This window comes from Trichomonas vaginalis, chromosome V (assembly GCF_026262505.1).
Source record: "Trichomonas vaginalis G3 chromosome V, whole genome shotgun sequence".
NCBI classification, from domain to species: domain Eukaryota; phylum Parabasalia; order Trichomonadida; family Trichomonadidae; genus Trichomonas; species Trichomonas vaginalis.
The window spans coordinates 34,293,833-34,315,184 of record NC_067207.1 but is presented as its reverse complement, the minus strand read 5'-3'; the positions used below and the strand labels follow the sequence as shown (position 1 = coordinate 34,315,184).

At 30.0% G+C, this 21,352-nt stretch overlaps 8 protein-coding genes and 1 pseudogene across 9 annotated transcripts, besides 1 other annotated feature; 3 read left to right on the top strand and 6 right to left on the bottom strand.

The window, feature by feature from the left end:
• Window positions 1-265: 265 nt before the first annotated feature.
• On the bottom strand, window positions 266-1,861 carry TVAGG3_0455120 (dynein heavy chain 1, axonemal-like protein family; the record flags this gene model as incomplete). The annotated part of the gene is made up of 1 exon (XM_051234800.1): window positions 266-1,861. A coding segment is annotated over one exon (1,596 nt), but the record flags the coding sequence as incomplete, so codon positions are not given.
• Window positions 1,862-4,030: 2,169 nt separating this feature from the next.
• TVAGG3_0455110 (dynein light chain binding) lies at window positions 4,031-4,231 on the bottom strand (the record flags this gene model as incomplete). Its single annotated transcript, XM_001297152.2, has 1 exon — window positions 4,031-4,231. One exon carries the CDS (start codon window positions 4,229-4,231, stop codon window positions 4,031-4,033), a length of 201 nt encoding a protein of 66 aa, XP_001297153.2.
• A 353-nt stretch (window positions 4,232-4,584) lies between these two features.
• On the bottom strand, window positions 4,585-5,569 carry TVAGG3_0455100 (post-chaperonin tubulin folding pathway; the record flags this gene model as incomplete). The annotated part of the gene is made up of 1 exon (XM_051234799.1): window positions 4,756-5,529. The coding sequence occupies one exon, from the start codon at window positions 5,527-5,529 to the stop codon at window positions 4,756-4,758; it is 774 nt and encodes a 257-aa protein (XP_051104529.1).
• Window positions 5,570-6,000: 431 nt separating this feature from the next.
• Window positions 6,001-6,835, top strand: TVAGG3_0455090 (intramolecular oxidoreductase activity, transposing S-S bonds; the record flags this gene model as incomplete). Its single annotated transcript, XM_001292284.1, has 1 exon — window positions 6,044-6,736. One exon carries the CDS (start codon window positions 6,044-6,046, stop codon window positions 6,734-6,736), a length of 693 nt encoding a protein of 230 aa, XP_001292285.1.
• A 3,210-nt stretch (window positions 6,836-10,045) lies between these two features.
• Window positions 10,046-21,352: part of a mobile genetic element that runs on past the window's edge.
• On the top strand, window positions 11,555-12,370 carry TVAGG3_0455080 (uncharacterized protein; the record flags this gene model as incomplete). Its single annotated transcript, XM_051234798.1, has 1 exon — window positions 11,555-12,370. One exon carries the CDS (start codon window positions 11,555-11,557, stop codon window positions 12,368-12,370), a length of 816 nt encoding a protein of 271 aa, XP_051104528.1.
• TVAGG3_0455070 (uncharacterized protein) lies at window positions 15,327-16,286 on the top strand (the record flags this gene model as incomplete). The annotated part of the gene is made up of 1 exon (XM_051234797.1): window positions 15,327-16,286. A coding segment is annotated over one exon (960 nt), but the record flags the coding sequence as incomplete, so codon positions are not given.
• On the bottom strand, window positions 17,995-18,267 carry TVAGG3_0455060 (uncharacterized protein; the record flags this gene model as incomplete). Its single annotated transcript, XM_051234796.1, has 1 exon — window positions 17,995-18,267. One exon carries the CDS (start codon window positions 18,265-18,267, stop codon window positions 17,995-17,997), a length of 273 nt encoding a protein of 90 aa, XP_051104526.1.
• Window positions 18,287-19,281, bottom strand: TVAGG3_0455050 (annotated as a pseudogene). Its single transcript has one exon. A coding segment is annotated over exon 1 (995 nt).
• TVAGG3_0455040 (DNA/RNA polymerases family) lies at window positions 20,127-21,015 on the bottom strand (the record flags this gene model as incomplete). Its single annotated transcript, XM_051234795.1, has 1 exon — window positions 20,127-21,015. A coding segment is annotated over one exon (889 nt), but the record flags the coding sequence as incomplete, so codon positions are not given.

Sequence of the window (21,352 nt, the reverse complement as noted above, 5' to 3'; positions counted from 1 at the left end):
TTCCAAGTGCTTTCGCGCAATCTCTAACTGTTTCTGTTTTTCCTGTACCTGCTGGACCGCTTGGAGCACCGCTAAGATTCATTCTGAACGCGCATAACAATGTTTGGTAGCATCTATCAGTCAAAGGAGTAATGACTAATCGTGTTGAATTACCCGCGTATTCATAAGAATACTCGAAAACATTGTTAATTGAGCGAACAATTACTGTTGAATCTTCCCAATAATATCTCAATTGTTGGAGCCATTTAAATGATTCGATATCAACAACTTCTTTATGAACGAAATCTTTGATGATCTCACGGTTATGTACTTCCAAGATCAACAAACAAGACAAAACCTGTCTTGTCAATCTATCTATTGGTTTTCTCACTAATCCCGTCAATGTTTCTAACTGTTCCAAATATTTTTGCAACAAAACTTTCATTGCTTGAAGTTTTTGGCCGGACAAAACTTGTGTTACTTGTAATCTCCAGTTTATTTGGTTTGTTATCAAAATAACTTGTGCAGGGAATGATGTTATCCATTCTTCTTTTGATTGTTTCTTTATAGCCATATTCGCTTGTTCGATATATTGATTCAAAGAATGTTTCATTTCTGCTTCAAAGTTATTTAGCCAATCTTCTATTTCAGGAGTATCGAATTGTACAGGATTAAACAATTTGACTTTCTCTCCTTCACTGTCATTCATTGATACAATGTCATCACCATCCATTGTCACAGTATTTACGTATTCAAACAATTTAGACAAACTTTCTTGAACTTTTCCAATTTCTTTCGAATGACTTAATATAGTTATCAGTTCGTCATTACTCAAGAAGAAGAATCTGGGGAATCCCATTCTCTTTGCTTCCAAGTATTTGTTCAATCCGATATTGATTTGGTCCAATAAATTGTTGCATTGATTTAATTGGTCGAATAATCCATCCCTTGTCATAACTGTTTGGAATTCAGGATGATTATGTGTTCCGTTCAATCTTGCTTCTTTTGCCAGCTTCTGTTGTATGGATGTTCCTGTGAAAATTGGCTGTAAATACAACCAGTTCTTTTGACAAGAAATCCATTTCATAATGATTTTTTCTGACAAATGAAGAAAACTGAGTCTTTCCTGTGCTCTCTTCTTTACAGGCTCAATGAAAGGAGATGCAAGGATAGTTTGCGTTGTGACTAATTGGTCATCAATAGTAGAAGTGATATCATCAATTTCATTGAGAATAAATTGACCGGAATTTCTGAATTCAGAAGTAACAAATTTCTTTGTTTGTAAATCAGCATCCATTTGATCCAAAGATGTTTCCAGAGTGTATTCTTGCGCAGCAACATTTGCTATTTGTGTTACTTGTTCCATCCACTGTTCGAAATGCAAATCCAAGAATCCCTGGAGTGTTAATTCTAAGTCAGGAGCTGCATTGAAACCAACAACTTTCGAAATTTCTTCCCAATGTTTTGTTTTGATGCCAGGATGTCGTAATTTCATAATTAATGGTACGTGTTTCTTGAATTCATCAATTTGTTGACTCAAAGGATTCAATACCCTGTCAACTAAGAAATGTTGGTCGGCCAATTCTTTTTTCAATTTATTCAATTTTTTGGTCGCTTGAATAATGAATTGGTTCATTGGCTCTGGCTTTATCTGTGTGAAAGAAGTGTCCAACCACAGTGCGCGTGTTGTTTGCCAGTCGTTGGCTAAGTTCCACAAAGTATGTAATGGTGTAAATTCGCTTTGTAACTTAACCAAAACTTTGTTTGATCCTTGTTCGAAACTAAACAACTTTTCATGCCTGTTGTAAGTGTCCTGTTCGGCCTGCATCTCTTCCATACACTTCTGCATCTCGTTTACTTGGTCAACAGCTTCAACAGTCATCTCTAAATCGTTGTATTTCTGTGCAAACATCATAACTTTCTCCGAAAGATCGAATGCTTCGTCTTCTAGCTTCTTCTGGTTAACCTTGAGCTCTCTGATCATCTTGATACGTTCAATAGACAGGATTCGCTCTGTTTCATCGAGTAAAGTCGAAATTTTGACTGGCATTTGTCGGATTTTGTACCAATACTCGATTTCTTCGTTGGAAATGTCGAATTGGAACTCTTCAAGGAATGTAAACCTGTTATTAATCGTATTAATAAGGTCTGTACGGTTCTGTACCGTATCATAAATTTTGACCATGTATTTCTTCATTTCTGCTAAGCTTTCTGGGTCTCTGGGATCTTCTTGAGTTCAACGGTGATCTCATTGAAGTCGTTGTTCAATGAATCCAAGTCTTTAAGGACGAATTTGTTTATGTGGCTCAAAAAGTTGTAAATGAGGTTCTGGCAATGGACAATTGAGTTCTGTTTGAAGTCCGTACACATGATCTTGAAGAAATTGATGTTGTAGAACTCTTGCATTTCTTGAATTGAATTTAATACTTTTGTAAACTCTCCAAGTTGATGTCTGTACTCGTCAAGGGTCTTCTTACCACTTGGATCGAACGATATGGCGTACTCGTTTGGATCTAGACCTAATACAGGAGCTAAAAACTCATGGTCTGTAATAAAACGCTTGGTTTGTGAAAATAACGAGTCAATAATATTTGTAAATGGCTCAATTCTGTTTTGAATAAGTTCGTTTATGTCCTGGAATGAGACAGATGTCGTATCTACCTCAAACAATGAAGATTTGATTCTCAGCATGTCCTGGGCTGATGACTCGAGCTGGGAAGTCAATCCTAGTATCTGTTCTCTCGATACATCCAATGTTGGATCGACAGTTATTAATTTATCTTCAGAAAATGCAAGTTTGACAGTAATTTGTGGTTCGGCGTTTTTATCTGTTTGGTATTTCTCGAATGATCCCATGAATTCGTTCATTGATTCGTTGATAATAATGTATAAAACTGTATGAAGCATTCTTGTGGCCAAAGTAGCCAATTGGTCGGACATCGCGTTCCTTTGGTGTTAATTTCTCACCAAATGTTGTAGAAACTGCATTTTCTAACGTATTTTGGATAGATGTTTTGAGATTTGAAGAAACTGATGAAAGATTTGTATATTGCTTGGAGATATATTCCTGTAATGTTAATATCGAAACCTTTTGTGAGAAGTCTGTAATTCGAAGAATGGTCGAAAATTGCCCAAATTTGGTAAATTGCGCGCTGAAAAACAGGATAAGCGAATAAAAGGAACTCGTTCAGCCTCTTCTGGTTCTCTTTGTACTCAGTATGATTGTTAAAGATCAATTCCATTTTCGGAGGTTTCGGTTTTTGACTTAGAACAGCAAAGAACTCTTCACGATTGGGGATAAGCTGGTTGAACTCCAGCTCGTGTTCGAATTCAAGTTCGTTGTTCACTGTCTTGAATTCTTCGCAGATTTCTTTAATTAATCTTTGTTTTATTTCTTCACCGCGTTTGAAGTCGTTTGGTAGATTGATTTTATCATATATTGACTGGATGTTCTCTGGAAGAAAGCTCAGGAAGGTTCGTTCTTGGCATTGTATCGATTCTAACTTGATATCTCACAGAAGCCTCGTATAAAGCAGCTCCTCTTTTAGCTGCAGCCACTCTTTTGTTGAAAAGATCCTGGTTTTCGCGCTCAAAACGCAAATTGAACCTTGAAACGTATTTTCTTCTTCCAGTTGAGGTCCATTCGATCAAGAACAAGTGTTTCTCTTGGTTGTACTCGATTACTTTGCATTTCGACCAGTAAATGTGACCATCTAAGTCCTGATATCTCGAAAAGCCGATTGGATTTTTCATTAATTCTTCCAAAGGGAATTCTTCATATGTAGAATCATCGAAAATATCGGATGGTACGAACTGTGGTTCTTGTAGATTTTCTTCCTGATTGAGCGGAGGAATTGGTTTAATTGGATTAATTGTTCTTGATTTCAGAATATCATTTAAATCTGTTGTAGTTGTTCCTGCTGGGAAACTGACGCGCTCGATAGGATTGATTTGGCCAGCAGCATTCCTAGATTTAGGAACATGAATTCGTGTTGATAAACTGGACCGATAAATTGCTCGCCTGTTTTTGATTTTGATTGTTTTGGTGATTTTATAGTGGAGATGGTAATTGTTTTGTTGAAGTTGTAGCAGTTTTGCTAAGTGAAAGACTCCATTCGCCAATTTGAGGAATTTTCACACTTTCTTCAGGTGGAATTTTGCCAAGCTTCTTGGCAAGCTCTTTTTCCTTTAAAATATTTTGTTCGTTCGTTAAAAGACGGGATGTTGCACGCCCTAATCTCCCGTCTATCATCTGAATTTTCAAAACACGTTATTTCGATATTGGGAAAGAAAATTTGTGGAAATGGCATAAATGACATTCAAAAATAATTTGATAACAAATCGTAAAAGAAAAATGCCCAAACATGATGAATTCAGTAAAACTTCAAAGCAATTACTCGAAATTGAATATTTTTAACGATTGAACGACATTGCACTTGTGTATTCTATTAATGTTTCGCTATCCGTTTTGATTAGATCTTTGTTTTGATCAATAAATTTCAATTCTAAATTTAAAAATGTTTTCTATATAATCCATAAGCTACGTAAATCATATTACTTCCGAATGGTCACAATCTGCCATTGTCAGAAATCTTTTTGACAAATAGGCTATTTAACTTGATCTCCTTATAAAATCAATAGCATGATACTAGTTAAATGATTTCCCAACGCGAAAATAGAAAAATATTTGATATCTAGAAACTGTTATAAAAAATAATATGAAAATATATCACCGGAAAAGAATAACAAACAGTTTAGATCAAAACAAATAAAAAATTAAGATTGTGCAGAAATTGTACTACTCTGTGGCTTGGCATTTTCTCGATATCTGGCAGTAATAATTCTGCCGGATTTGCGGATGTTGTACAGTTGAATTCCATCTTCTAAGGAATTTCGCGTTAATTTTTCCCAATCTCCTTCGTTAAAATCAACAGAATCAAAATTATCTGTTGGTGGGTAGAAGAACGGAAGTAAACATGATCCATCTAATGATGGAATTGATGATTTCTCGCCTTCCTTAACTTGGTATTTGGATAATCCTGGAGTGATATCACTGACTTGATGGAACATATTAATATAAGGATCAAGGTGAACCATTTCCATTTGCTCAATAATATTTCTGTAAGAATAGTTTCCGCAGCCAAATGTAATTGATGTTGACTTTTCGATAATGCTTTTCTGCTTTGTGTGGAGGAACACATCACAGTTTTTAGAGTCCCTTATTCTAAACTGGCTGCATACAGCTGTAAATTGGCAGTCATCGCAGTCGATGACTTGAATTGTATTCCGAATTGTTGCCAAGGCAAAGGTGCAGTGAGTGCAATTGGTTATCGTTATTCTATCTACTATATCACTTATATAAACAGCACAGCTAGAGAGGTTGATAGCTTCAAAAGCCCTTCCGCCAATTTTGCCAGATTCGAAATTTAGCTTAATTCCTGTTGCATCTTTAATTCTATAAGTGTCAGAGCTATAATGGTTCTGAACACCCTTTCGAATATCAGCAGATGGCTTTATTGGAGTATCGCTCATAGACTCTGCGCATCCCATTTTGTAGAAATGAGTAATTATCTGAAAAATTTGAGAGACGATCATAAAAAATACTCTACAACGATATGATTATATATTTATATTTGGTGATAGCAGATGAACTACCGACTTTCATAATGATGGTCGATCAAAATTGAATATCATTCAAATCAGATTCTATGAAATAAAATTTTCCACTTATTTGTTGTTTTAAATAAAATGTATATTTTTGAAAAATTTATTTCTTTGATACCTATCAAAAGCACGTTTTGATTATTATCTTCACACTACTCATATTTCCCTTCATTGAATTTACGCGATCATTTCAGTTGAAAATTTTCTCAACAAAAATTTTTCATTCAATATTATAAATTTGATTTGCCTTCACTTTATGCTATTCATTGTTATGTGTTCCTTTATTCAAAGCAGAATATCATTTTAATTTAGTTTGAACGATCAATATTCATAAAAAATTTTGCATCTCATTAATGATTTTCATCTAATTCTAGCCCCTCTTTTTTCTAAAATTTTTTATATGTTTCTTTTCTTGTTTGTAGGAATAATTGAAAGTGCTTTTGTCCCGTTTGCAGACGACTATGATGCTTTCAATTATATATTTGATGAATCTCAGTTCAATAGCTTTGTTTCTTCAAGAAATAAAGTAATTGCAATCGGAATGAACTCCAAACACCGAGCTGTAAAGATTATTCCAACAACATATCGAATATTACATGATGCATACTTTGATCAATGCGATTTTGTCCAGATTTCAGAGGAATTTACATTAAAAATATCAAAAGAATTAAATTTGAATTTACCAATTGTATTACTGTTTGATAATGGACGAAACATAGCTATATTTGAATATCCAGAACAAGAAAGTTCATTTATAAAATTAGTTCAAATTTTTATTGAATCAAAATTAGAAAAAATATCTACATCGGAAGAGCTTTACGATAATTTAGGCGAATCTCCATACGCATTACTTGTTTCTGAAGAAAATTATGAAAAAGCAAAATTAATTCACTATAATGTATCGACAAAGATTGGAATGACAGATATTCTTATTGTAGATCAGCAAATTCTCGATAACTTGAGTATATCTACTGGAATTGGCCTGTTTAGAAATGAAGATTCTTATTTAATTGAAATTGAACCAAATGTTAACAGTTTTCTAAGAAATTCTAGAAAAAACCAGAATTTTCGAAAAAGTGACACCAACTATTAAAGTTATTTTATTACTAGATTTATTTACAAATTATAAGATAATATCATTAACCGAATATATTTTTAATATAAATAAAAAACTTTTTTTATACAAAAAATTACAATCAATCGATAAATATTATAAAACATTTATTCCAAAAAGATTAAGTAATAGGTGGGATCCTGCATATAATATAATTTTATGTCATAAAGTTTACAAATTTTAGATGGACCACAGTGAGAATGTGAGTGGTTAATTTAAAGGTGGTCTGATAAAGATATCGAAGCTTACTCAACACAGCATGAAGCAGTTTCTAATACACAATCTTACTAGTGGTGTTTCGGTCGCCAGCGCTCTCATAGGGGTGCTGATTTCAAAAACCACTACTTCAAATTATTCAACAATACTCAATGCAGCATGAAGCAGCTACTACTGCTGTATCTTACTGGTACTGTTCTTCGCTTCTTACTATCAACTCTAAAACTAGTTTGATGTATTATTTATTCATATATAAATATATACATATATAAATATATACATATATAAATATATACATATATAAATATATACATATATAAATATATACATATATAAATATATTACATATATAAATATATACATATAAAATATATACATATATAAATATACATATATAAATATATACATATATAAATATATACATATATAAATATATACATATATAAATATATACATATATAAATATATACATATATAAATATATACATATATAAATATATACATATATAAATAATACATAATAAATATATACATATATAAATATATACATATATAAATATATACATATATAAATATATACATATATAAATATATACATATATAAATATATACATATATAAATATATACATATATAAATATATACATATATAAATATATACATATATAAATATATACATATATAAATATATACATATATAAATATATATACATATATAAATATATACATATATAAATATATACATATATAAATATATACATATATAAATATATACATATATAAATATATACATATATAAATATATATACATATATAAATATATACATATATAAATATATATACATATATAAATATATACATATATAAATATATACATATATAAATATATACATATATAAATATATACATATATAAATATATACATATATAAATATATACATATATAAATATATACATATATAAATATATACATATATAAATATATACATATATAAATATATACATATATAAATATATACATATATAAATATATACATATATAAATATATACATATATAAATATATACATATATAAATATATACATATATAAATATATACATATATAAATATATACATATATAAATATATACATATATAAATATATACATATATAAATATAAGTAGTATATAATGCGGGTTTTGTGACTTTTTTTGTAAACGTAAGAATTCATACAATATCGAGTGATTTTGTATCATTTTTTTTAACATATGAAGTAAAAAATGTATGATTCTTACGGTTTTTATTCTTACGTTTTTGAATAAATCAAGATTTAAAAAATTTTCAAAATTGTAAGACATTTACACTAAACCCATACATAATGAAATAAAAAAAATAAAAAAAATAAAAAAATAAACTTTAAAAATTCATGTCTTACATTTTTGAATAATTTATTTTTTAATTTGTATGAAAATGAGTGGATCAAGATTCGTAACCGTCAATCAATTAATGGATGCTCTTTCACCAATTCTTGAAAATGTTAAACAAGTAGATGTTTATTTCGATGATTATGTAGAAAGTTTATATTATAAAGGTAAGTTTAATATTAAACTTATTGCTTTTGCATTTGATAATAAATTAATTGAAAATGCAAAAATTTGGGAATTAATTCCAGATATTGAATATATAACAAATATTAATGATAAATGGTTTAAACAAATTCCAACCACAAAAGTTCTTTGTAAATTAATGATCAAAACTGAGGAAAAAGAATTTAACGGGTTTAAATATCATCCAAATAAAGTTTCAGAACTAGAAAATGAAAAACTTCAGAAAAAATTAAACGATAGACTTTCAAATGATCGTATTGAAAAAATAAAAACTAGCAGAAGTTGCATTTAATAATGAAATATTTGATGAATATAACCTTGAACTCAGTGATGAGCTTTAAGGACCCGGGCTCAACGAGTCATGATTTATGAAATCAATAATTTGATTTATTCGCTCTTCAATAATTTCTATTCTTTTTGTTAAATCATCAATTTTCATTAATGAGGTGATTCTTGATTGAGGAATAGATTTCAAACTAACCACTCCTTTTATTTTTGAAATTTTGAATCCATCAACTTTAAACATTTTATTCAATTTACATGTTGTCAATTCTTCAAATAATTTTTTATTATTAGCATAATAGTCATTAAATTCATCAACAGATGAAAAAAATTTTATTTCAGTAATTGGTTTAACAACGTTTATTTTTTGTTGAACATTTTCACTTTCATTTATTTCTTCCTCCTCTGTTTCATTTATTTTTAAAATTGGTTTCATTTATCATTAAATAAAAATTAGAATATAAGTGATGAAATATATTTTTTAATTAATATTAAATCAGAAATGGCGGCAGGATTCTTTAAAAAATTATGGGATGGAATTAAGAAAGCTGCAGGTTGGGTTTATAAAAAGGTTATTAAACCTGTTGCAAACTTTTTGGCACCAGTAGCGAAAACGGCAGGAACTATCATAGGTGGAGTATTAGGTACTAAAGCAGGTAATCCGGCGATGGGAGCACAAGCAGGTAACGCAATTGGTGGAATTGCTGAAGGAATACTTAATAAAATAGGGGGTAAATAGTGGAAAAATAAATAAATATTATTTTTATCTTAGTATTGGTTGTAGTCTTTGATAAACTTTTTCTCCTTTATTTAAAATTTCTCTTATTGGGGCAGCTTTTGGTGTTATTGATTCAGCAACGTCACTAATTGCTTCTTTATTCTTAAATATCCAATTCGCTCCTTTCTTCATTGTTTCCCAAACTTTATGCGCTCCTCTTTTTACTTTATCCCACAGTTTCTTAAAGAATCCTGCAGCCATAGTTGATTATTTCATTAAAATTAAAAATTCATTTTCATATTTTAATTTTGATTTTTTATTTAATAATAAATGACGACTAACTATTTGGTGCCAAACACTAAACCAATTAATGGAAATGTGTTTCATTCATTCGAAAAGATAAATGAAATATTGCAAAGAATGACGGAAGAAGATATTATAGAGAACTTGAAAGTTCATGCTATGACTCTGATGCTCCATATTTTGATGATAAACAAACTCATTTAAGAATTACAAATCCGGCTCATGATGTGAACCAATTAGGTGACACATATATTAAACGCAAAGTTAAAGCAACTCTAGTTTCAAATAAAGCTTTCACATGTGATGCCGCTTTTAAATGTATGCGTTTATTCGTTGGTTACAAATCATCAAATCAAAGCTTTAAACAATTAGAAGTAGAAACCGAAAGAGGTGATGCCGGTTATCTTCAGATGGATTGCGCCCGTGAATCTTTCGCATTTGCAACATATAAACCAAAATCAGAAAGGAAAGTTAAAAAGTTTGTTCATTCGTTATATAATAATGTTCAAAAATATGATAACTCAGTATGTGGTAAATATATTGACCCTTCAGAAGTTTTCAAGAAAGCAAATGAAGAAGTTGATATCACTTTTGATATGATTATTCCGGTAAATGATTTGTTAGCATTTCAGGCGTTCGATGATTATCCTAAATCATTTGGTGAAATCATTCTTAAATATTATGTTTTCAGGGATACTTTAGTATTTTGTCAGGTTGACCCGTTAAGAGTTGCTGATTTACAAAATTACGTTTATGAAAAGATAACTGATGAAAATTATGAAAAGATTATGAATCATGTTTATAAATATGATCGCAAATTCCAACAAATCGGACTTCCTGCCAAATTAATTACAAGCTTAGCCGCTACATCTGCTGACGCAACAGTTGATGACGTTATTATTTCATGCACAAAGATGGAAGTTTTAGAGGATAAATGCATTACACCAGGATACGGTTTAATTGAAGAATCAGTTAAAGCAATACCACGTTTATTCAGTAAGGAAGATCCATTCATGATTCCAGCTCAACATATTGACGTTCGTTCACTAAATGGAGGTTGCATCACTCCTGAAGGTATCAGTTCAGATTTCTCATACGCTCTTCATAATGTTACAGATGTTGTGTTAGCATTTCCGAAGAATGCAATGCAAAGAACGGTTTTAGAAAATCCAATGCTTCGAGGTCTTCAGGTCACTATAGATTCCAGAAACTTCCCCGATCAAGCGATGACCACAGTGGGTGACATATTCTTTACACGTATGCTTCAAGCTTCTGATTTAGATGGAGTGAATGAATGCACGGAAGAATACGAGGACTCATTAACTAGACCACTGAATGATGATAATGGCACGCCATTAGCTAGAACATGGAAAGACCAAACTTCATTCTTATGCACTATTCCAGTTCAACGTGATGGAGCGGGTATATTCTTTGATGGATTAGAAACTTTCAACTCACAAGTTACAGTACAAGTGAAAGCTTATCCAATCATTCAGGGTGTAAATGACACTTACTGTTCAAAGGTGACAAATCCTCCTCAGGTTTGGTTTACTAGGACTACGTATTGGACATGGACACCGGATGAAGGTTTGAAATATCATCCAACAGGTACACCACCACAGTATAGAAGTTCATATGATGAAATATTGATGAATAGAAATGTATAAAATTATAAATTTATTTTTGATTAAATGGATTTAAATTCTGAAGAATTAGCGGGAGTATATAATACATACGTAGATGATATGATTAATGAAGCATTGAGTGATAATAGAAATGCTCTATCTAAGGAAAAATTAATGAAAATTCCATATTCTGAATGTTACTTAAATTCAATCACTGCAGCAATTGGTAAACAAAATAAAGGTAAAACATTAACGATATTAAAACAAATTATCATTATTGCTAACACTTCCCCCCATTCACATGTGTTAATTTATATCAACCGTTCAGGTTCACCTTCAGATGATACATTTGAATCTTTAAAGCATTTAATCAAAATTCCAATTATTTATTTATCACAAGAAGAAGCAGAAGATTATTTAAAAAACTTTTTAATGTATAAAGAATTATATAATACAATCAAGAAGCAAGGATTAGAGGATAAAATTATTGATAAACAACGGGATGAATTATTTGAAACACTTTCTATTTCAAATTTTGATAGAGAATTTTTGCATTCACTCATTTTTCTAGATGATGCGGTGAAATCAAAACTAATAACAAATGAGAAATCATATTTTAATCAGTTATTAACTCAATGTCGACACATTCAGTGTTCATTCTTCATGGCTGTTCAATACTTCAAAGCATTAAGCACAAACATTAAATCAAATCTATCAACACTTTTCATTTTCAGTGGTTTTAGTCGTCAACAGTTGAACGTTATGCTTTATCAAGTGAATTTACCAATGAGCATTAATGAACTTTACACACAATATCAACAATTAGGTGAACATGGAAAAATAATAGTTGATTTAAATAAAGGATGTGTTAAATTTGATTAACTTTTTATAATTAATTTTTATTTTTTATTTATAATTAAACATGACAGAAATAGCAAATCTTTTACAGGTTCCATTAAAACAGGGGACAAACAAAAAGGGGGTGTGTATAATAGAACTATGAAAGTTCCAGACGGAATGAAAGAATTAGTTCATATTGTTGCTGGTCTTCAAAAAGATGTAAAACAAATGAGAAACGTTTTAACATTACCAGAAGCTCAAGCATATGCCAAACGTCAAGGTCCAAATTGGGAAGCACATGAAGCAGACATTACAGGTCCAAATGGAAAACCTGATGGTATAAATGAAGTTTTCGTTACTGATGGTCGAGGTAATATTAAAGTCATAAATGGTTACAAATTAACTGTATCTGATTATCCTAAACGTAAAGCATATAATGAATGTTATCCTATGCAATTTGATGAAAATGGAAAAGCTGTTAAACAATACATTGGAGAAGGTGAACATGGCCCAATTAATTCATACCGTCATAATCCATATTCATATTTCAATGAAGAATTAAACGCTATTGAAGAAGGACCGGATGGATTACCACAATATGTTAATCAGTTTGATGGTCAATATGCAAATTTGAGACCTGAAATTCCAGCTAAGAAATTCTTTAAAGTTGCTTTATTCGATCCAGTGTTCAATGAACAGAAAGAAGCAATGAAAGCAGAATTTAAACCAATTCAAGTGGCAAGAATTTCTTCATCTTCACTTGCAGAAGCGTTCAAGGAATTGATAAAGAAACCACTTTATTCTCAACAAGGTTATAACTTTGATTTAATTAAAGAAAGTGATAGACGTAAATTAGAAAAATCAGATGGTTTTAAGAATGCATGTAATGAAATGATTAAAGATATTGTAAATGATGAAATAAGACTGGAAGAAACTCAAAGCAATATCAATAACATTATTGGTGCAGTTACAAAGAAAGTATAAGCAAACAATGATGAACCTTGGGATATTACCGTAACAACTAAATAAAACTTTAAATATATATTTTTCTTTTTTTATTCAATTATAAATGAGAAGACGTTTCACAAGTCAAAAGAACACTAACGCAAAAGCAGAGATTACGGTTGGTTATAACGTAAATGATGATAAATCACGAATTATTCAAAATGTTAAAGTTAATGTTAGCCCTGAATTAACAAGGTCAGCAACTCAACCAAATTTATTAACTCGTGACTTACCGAAGAATGAGGAGAATGAAGAAAACCATGAGAATGGAGACCCAATCATTTTATCTGAACCCGGTAAAGAACCCGTTGAAATCCCACATATCCAACATACCCCCACCTCTTTCATCAAACATCGAGAACCCAGGAATATACGATTCCAGTCGCAATGCGCCATATAAAATAGACATTAATTCTGAATTAATGAAAATTTACCGTGATATAATAACTGATAATTATGATTCAATAATAAATTTAATTGATCAATCCGGTTTAATTATTTTACCTTATGAATCATTAATTCACATTATCGCCATTCTTTGTGATGTTCAAGATTCAGACGTTAAGATTCAATTTTTCATAGATGATGAGGTTTCATGCTGCGGAACAGTTGCAAAAATAAATCCTATAAAGGATATTAGCACAATTAAGATATCAAAGAACGGAACAACAACTGAACTTCATTTAACATATAATGATATTTATAATAAAATAGTTGATGAATATAAAATATCACTTGAAAAATTCTTTGTTAAGGCTATTTAATATTCAAGCATTAACATTATTGAATAATAATCCTTTGAATCATAATCAATAATAATTGACCTTTCACCAGTTTCTATCGTTTGTTTTATTTCTTTTTGTTCCCCACTATCCGGATCGGTCATTGTAATTGTTTTTGTTATAGTATCAGCTTTATCTTTAACTTCAATCTTTTTTCCATCAGGATATTTAAACCAAAATTCCAAAAATTCGATATTGTCAATCTGTTCATATTTTAATCTATCAATTACATTTTTAATACCATCTGAAAATCTTATGAAATGGTCATTATATGGGTTTGATTGAACTAAATTTGAATGAAGTGAAATATAACCCGATGATGAATATGACATTGACTCATATTTTCTGAAAACACTAAAATTTATAACATGAATGAATTTCTTATTCGTTGAATTTATGAATTCTTGAGGTAATCTTATTCTAGTTTTATTTATCACTGGAAAATAACGCTTTACCATATTTTTAATCGTAATAAAAATGTCAATTATCAATATTATTTCGAATAATAGTTGTGAATTAAATTTAACAGTTAGTGGAATTTATAATGTTACTCTCGTTTCTGTGAGTGGTAAATTTAATCCCATTCTTTTAGACCCTTCAGATTATATATCATTTATTAAAGATGACCTTGAAAAAACGTATGATATGTATATAAATAATGTGATAACGAAATGGGATATTAACACAATTTTAAGTTATTTAAATGAATCATTTATCGTTTGGTATGAAGAAAATTTTAAATCAAAACCTGATAAACTTTTTGAACTTGATGAAATAAATAACCTTATTAAATTCCGCTGAAAATTAAATTTTGTACTCCTCATCTTCGTTCATTGTTGGGGATATTAAATTTTGAAAAAGATGTTGGGGATGTTTTGTATTCTGACACTGGTTCCAATTTCATTTTAATCAAATGTGATAAAGTTAATACCCCAATGAGATTTTCACATCAAACATTAGACCCTAACTCTTACCCATCAATACAAAACATTTTATCCATCAACTTAAACATATTTTCTTTATCATATCCGTTTCAATTATCCGGGAATTCATTTATTCTTCATTCAAAAGATTTATCAAATATTAAATTTAGAATAACTGACCTATTTGATTGTGATTTAGAATTTATGAATGAAATATTATGGCAATTTCAAATAGAAAAAATAGCTGATGAGATAACGGATTAAATATTTATTTTTAAATCATAATAAATGATTAAACAACAGCAACCACAACAACTTAAGGCACAGACCATTACATACGCCATATATGCATATAATTCAAAGACGGCAGAACAAACGCAAATGTTGAAATATGGAGATTTGGAGATAGTATTGAAAAATGACCATTTCGAATTCGTTTGCAAAGGTGGTGCAGTGATATCAAATATAAAAGAAATTTTATTTATGAATTCAAAAATTAAAGGAATAACGGATGATATAACATCAATTCCACCAGAAGAACAAAGATATTACGCATTAAATGCATTTCCTAAAGTTTTGAAGATTGGAAGATTTAATTTAAATGAGGAATTCATAGAAGGTTTCCTAAATGACATAATGAAGAAGGTAGATAAGGAATATGTGGATAGTGAGTTAATGAAGAAGGCAGATAAGGGACTTGTGGCTAGTGCATTAATGAAGAAGGCAGATAAGGGACTTGTGGATAGTGAGTTAATGAAGAAGGCAGATAAGGAATATGTTAATGAAAAAGATAATGAAATTATCGAAAGGGTTGAATGGTACCATGAACGGACATCGAAGATTTTAAAAACTAAAGCTGATACAGGATGGGTTTCAGAATGTTTAGACCTTAAAGCAGATAAAACTTATGTTAACGATGAGTTAGAGAAGAAAGCAAATAAAGAATATGTGAATGAAATATACCAAAGTTTGATAGGAACAACTAAAAATATTGAAACTATTGCTGGTGACTTTTCCGTCTATGAAGAAAATAAATATTTTAGAGGGCAATTGGTACATTCCTTAAAAAATGGTATACGGTATAAACTCATTCCGAAAAATAACAATGAAATGTATGTAAGTTATAAAAAGAATGATGACACACAAGTTAAAGTTCCATTAGACAACAACTGTTACTTAAACTTATATGGAGACGAACAAAAGAAATATTTAAGAGTTTATGAAATGACGGATATGACATTGTCTAACGTAGCTCCAGCACCATATTATTATGACTATGGTGTTGACGCACGTGTAGACCCAAAAAAGCAAACATTATATTTAGATTATTATAGATATAAAAGATATAATGCAATAGAAAAAACGAGAATAGTATATTATTATATAGATGACAAAAATAAATATTATAGTCAAGATTTTACATACCCTGAAAACATAAGATTATATTATAAAAAATATTCTGACACAAACCAGAAGAAACCCGAAATAGTTACACTATATTTTAAGTTCAAAAGAGACAATCCTATATTATCTCATATGTTTGATTTAATGAACCCAGTAGGTTCTATTTATACATCTATGGATGTGAGAGGTCCTCAAGCAATGTTTGGTGTTGGTGCATGGGAACAAATAGTCGACAGGTTTTTGTATTGTGCAAACTCTTCAAAGGAAACAGGGGGAAGTAAAACGATTACAGGTGAAAATTTACCTGCACACAGTCACTACATAGATTTAAGTACATCTCAAGCGGGTTGGCATAAGCATAGATATTGGGATTGGTCAGGAATGACAAAAGGTAAAGGATATGATGTTAAAGACAACGTTAAGTTTGCCATAAATTGTTACTGGAGTGACACTCAGGGAGAAGGAAACCATACACATCGCGTTTCAGGATATACACAAACAACGGGACAAAGTAAAGATTACATGCCACCATTTATGACTGTATTCGCATGGTACCGCATTTATTGAATGAACTAAATATATTTTATGTCTGTAATTAATTAGGTAATGAAGTAATGGATGAACTGCAGAAATATATTTTATCGTTAATGTTTACGTTAATGTTTATGTTAATGTTTATGTTAATGTTAATGTTTTCAGGTTATTCAATAATTATTTATTTTTGAATAACTGATGAGGTCACCGGGTCACCAGGTGGTCACCAGGTAATTTAACTTCTCTGAAAAAATGTGACAACATGACATTTTGACAACAACATAGGAAATAAATGTTTACGTTAATGTTTTGTCATGATCATTCATCGTTTATGCTTTGTCATGACTTCTTCATCGTAATGAATGTATATTCTTTGTCAAACATGAGCGTAAATGATTTGTCATGATTTCTTCATCGTATATTCTTTGTCATGATTTCTTCGTAATGAGCGTAAATGATCAAAAATGAAAAAATCATTGATTTCGGCTGAGAAAAACAGCAAAACCCTTCTTCCACGGGAATAAAGAAATAAAGAAGAAATAAAGAAGAAATAAAGTAAATTTTTTATTTATTCCCGTGGAAGATAGAGCACTTTTATGATACTTTTTATTCACGACAAACAAGACAAACAAAGAAAATAAGAAAATACGGCGCCGTCGCGGTTCGAACCACAGACCCTAACCCCTCCATAACACCACCTTAGACCACTGTGCTACGTAGCCTGTCGACATAAGATTTTATAAATTGCATATTTGACGTAAATTTATTTCCCAGTTATTCAAAAATAATTAATTATTGAATAACCTAAAAACATTAACGATAAAATAAGTGATAACAAATTTTTATTTTTATCATAAATGAATACCCCACAAGCTCAAAATTTACCACGAATCATAACAAGGGAGGAAATGATAAAAATGATGCAAGAACATGTTAAAAATAACAAACCACTAAAACTGAGAAAATGTGGTTATGCAGTAATGATGGAAAGAGAGATGTTGTCGAAGAGGAATAAAAATTAAATTTGGATTGAGTTTAAAAATTCATCTTTATTAAATTCATCTCTTCCAATCAATTTATTTATTCTATTAAATTCTTTTATTTTTGCTTCACTCAGTTTAAGGATTGAACGGTAAGTTTCTAATTTTTCGATTATTTCTTTCCTCTCTTTATCGTTTTCAACCTCACCGCATTGTGGCTTCTTTTTGTAATAGCATATTTTTGATTTAATTCTGTTTAGTTTCTTTTTATATTCATTGTCTGGACTCTTGGATGCTTCGTTGTCACTCATTTCTTACGAAATAAAAAAATTAAATATTATTTAAATATAATGGAGTAATAAAATAAATCGGAATTTCTATTAATTTATTGTTAACTCAACTAATGCATTGCCGTTAATATATCTAACAAATTCAGCTATTGTGTCAAATCTTCGTCTTCTTTTTGTCATTGATTTATCAGTTTTTCCATAATCGAGATGAATCAAAACTTTATCCCCTTGTTTAAAATTCATGAGCCCCGAATTAATTTGTTCACGTTTAACATCATTCAACCTTTCCATTTGCTTTCTAATATATTCCCATTCTTTTGAAATATCATTTTTCATTTCCACTGGTTTCATGTTTATTGTTCTATGCCATGTATTATTGTAATAATATACTAACTGCTGTATGATGGAGTCATGATTTCCATCCCAGTATATCTGACCGTTAACCCCTAACGCATCTCTAAGAGTTCTCATTACCGCATCAACTATTTTATTATGAAACGTATATGGAGAGGATGAAAAGTAAAAATTAATTTGTGGGAAATAATGAGTCATAGCTGCCTGAAATCCTTTATCACCATCACCCCTTATATTATCTACTCTTTCATGATCTAGTAAGTATTGAATAGCTCTTCTTGTTTCCTGTTCTGTTTTCCCTTTCACTGGAATGCAATATAAATATCTGGTGTTAATGTTAATGGTAAATAAATAAGTAACGTTTCCTTTTGAATATTCTAAATGATCGATTTCATATGAATATGGATATGGTGCAAATGAAGGGCGACTAAATTTTTCCTTTAACGGTTGAATTTTTGGGTCAATTGGTTTATTTAATATCTTGAAATCCTTTTTAAAATCTTTTTGTTTCTTTAATGTTTGAAATGGATATAATAAAGTGAATGATGAAGGATTAACTGAAGGAGGAGGCGGTTTTGGTGTTGCAGGTACTGTCGTTAGAGGTTTTGGTGTTGCAAGTGGTTTAATTTTATCTGCTTTGATTTTGGATGATGAAGTTTTGGAATTCCTTCCTTCCTTCATTAATTCTGGATGTATTCTATTCATTTGTTTTAAATATGCTGTATATAAAGGTTTAATATACTTTCCCGCTTCGAGTTTATGTTGAAGGATGAATTCCAAAAGTTGATCTTCATTTAAAAGTCGGGCTGAATATGGTTTAACTAATGAATCATAAATTAAAGCTTGTGCATCATTTATGGTCTGAAGGACCTGGGCGTTTTGCACCTTTTGTTTTTGCTTCTTTTGCTTTTGCGGCTCAGGATTATATAATTTATATAATTCATCAATATCTTCTTCTGTTAATACTTTATTTTTAAAATCTTTCAATTGTTTCAGTTGTGATTTAGTTTTTCCCTTTGAATATTCATTATTTTTAATTTTGTCTTTAATTTTAGAAATTATTCTATCATGATATTTCAAAATTTCATTTTTATAATATAATAATAATAATCCATATCATCACCCGTTATATTATTATATTTTTGGAGATATGATTTTAATTCATAATAACTAAGAATTTTTTGATTAAGTACTAAATCATCAATTAAATTTTCTAAATCTGCGTTATCCATTTATATAAAAATAAAATAAATGTTTTAAGGGTGCCCACCTCTTTGAATCATAGTATCAAAACATCATTAACGGTTCCTTTTGTCTCTTCTGTGGCATTTATTAAATAAATGGCATACAACATCCATTTTCACAACATACAGCCTTAGTGTGTGCTCCTGTTAATGCAGTCTTACCAATTGTTAAGCGAGTCATTGACCCGTTTTTAAGTTGTAAATTAATATTCTGACCATCAAATATCACTTTATCATTTATTATATCCAAATAATTTTTAGGTGTTAATTGTTTATTTTGTCGTAAACTAACTCCTTTCATTTTTTGTGCAATCTTTTTAAAATCACTTCCATCAATTGAACCGTTGAATGATGTATAACACTTAGGGCATAAAGCAACCATGTTATCACCTTGTTTCTCAATTGCTAAACCCAATAACTTCTTCTCATGTGCTTTTTCTTCAGCTTTATTCTTTAATTTAGGTTTAAATTTCTCATTAAAACAAAAGAAATCAAAAGGTGCGAATTTGTAAATGTTTTTATCATAAAATTGTTTATCAGTAACAATTGCTTGAAATGCTTGAGTGTTAGGAAGATTTGGGTCGCCAGCGATTGCCCAATAAGATGAATCAGTATCACCTTCAATGAAATGAAAACGATTAACATTCATGCATTTATACATAAAATCATAAATGAAAACCAAATACCAGTATTTTGCGTTATCTAAAGTGAAGAATGCCTCTTGTAAACATGTATCACATCTATAAAATCTATCTTTAAGCATCACTTGATACGTATCTTCACCTATTTCTCTTATGTTTTTAAACTTATTTGACATACATGCAACGCGTGCCTTCTGTGCATTCATTATTTTAGTCTTTGCGTAATTTTGTGTATTCATTGCATCGTAACCATATGATCCATTAAGTGAAATCTTGCAAAATAAACTTTTTCCTTTATTTCCTTCTAATTCAGCCTTTTGTCTTTCGTTCATAAATTCGTTCGCAAATTCATTAAAGCAAGTGTTTTTCGTAAATGTTAAAATTGATTGAATATCATCAATGATAAAATGAAATCTGTCTATTAGATACCAAAGATAATAAGAAGAAAATGGTTGATATTGGTTGTGTGTTGATGCTAACTGAGTTAATTTCCTCTGTTTCTGGTCAACTGGTAGATTGTTTGATTTCATGTAATTATACATAAAACTGCCAATTGTTTTTTCATCTGTGATAATATCTAAGTTTCTTATTATTGGTAAAAAGTTTATGTAATCATTAATGTATTTTTCATCAATGTGACCCTTTACTTCAGCCACGAATAAAGTATTTTTCTTTCTAATTATTCCCAGTGCTTTTGCTTTCTTTGTTGCTGTATCACAAATGATAACACCATTCAATCTTCCCGGCATATACATTTTATGGTCAGTATATTGAATGAAATCATGAGGATTAGATGAAAATGATGAAGGATATAATGAATTAAAATCAACACCAACAAAATGAGTCATAATGTTGGTGGTGTCCTCA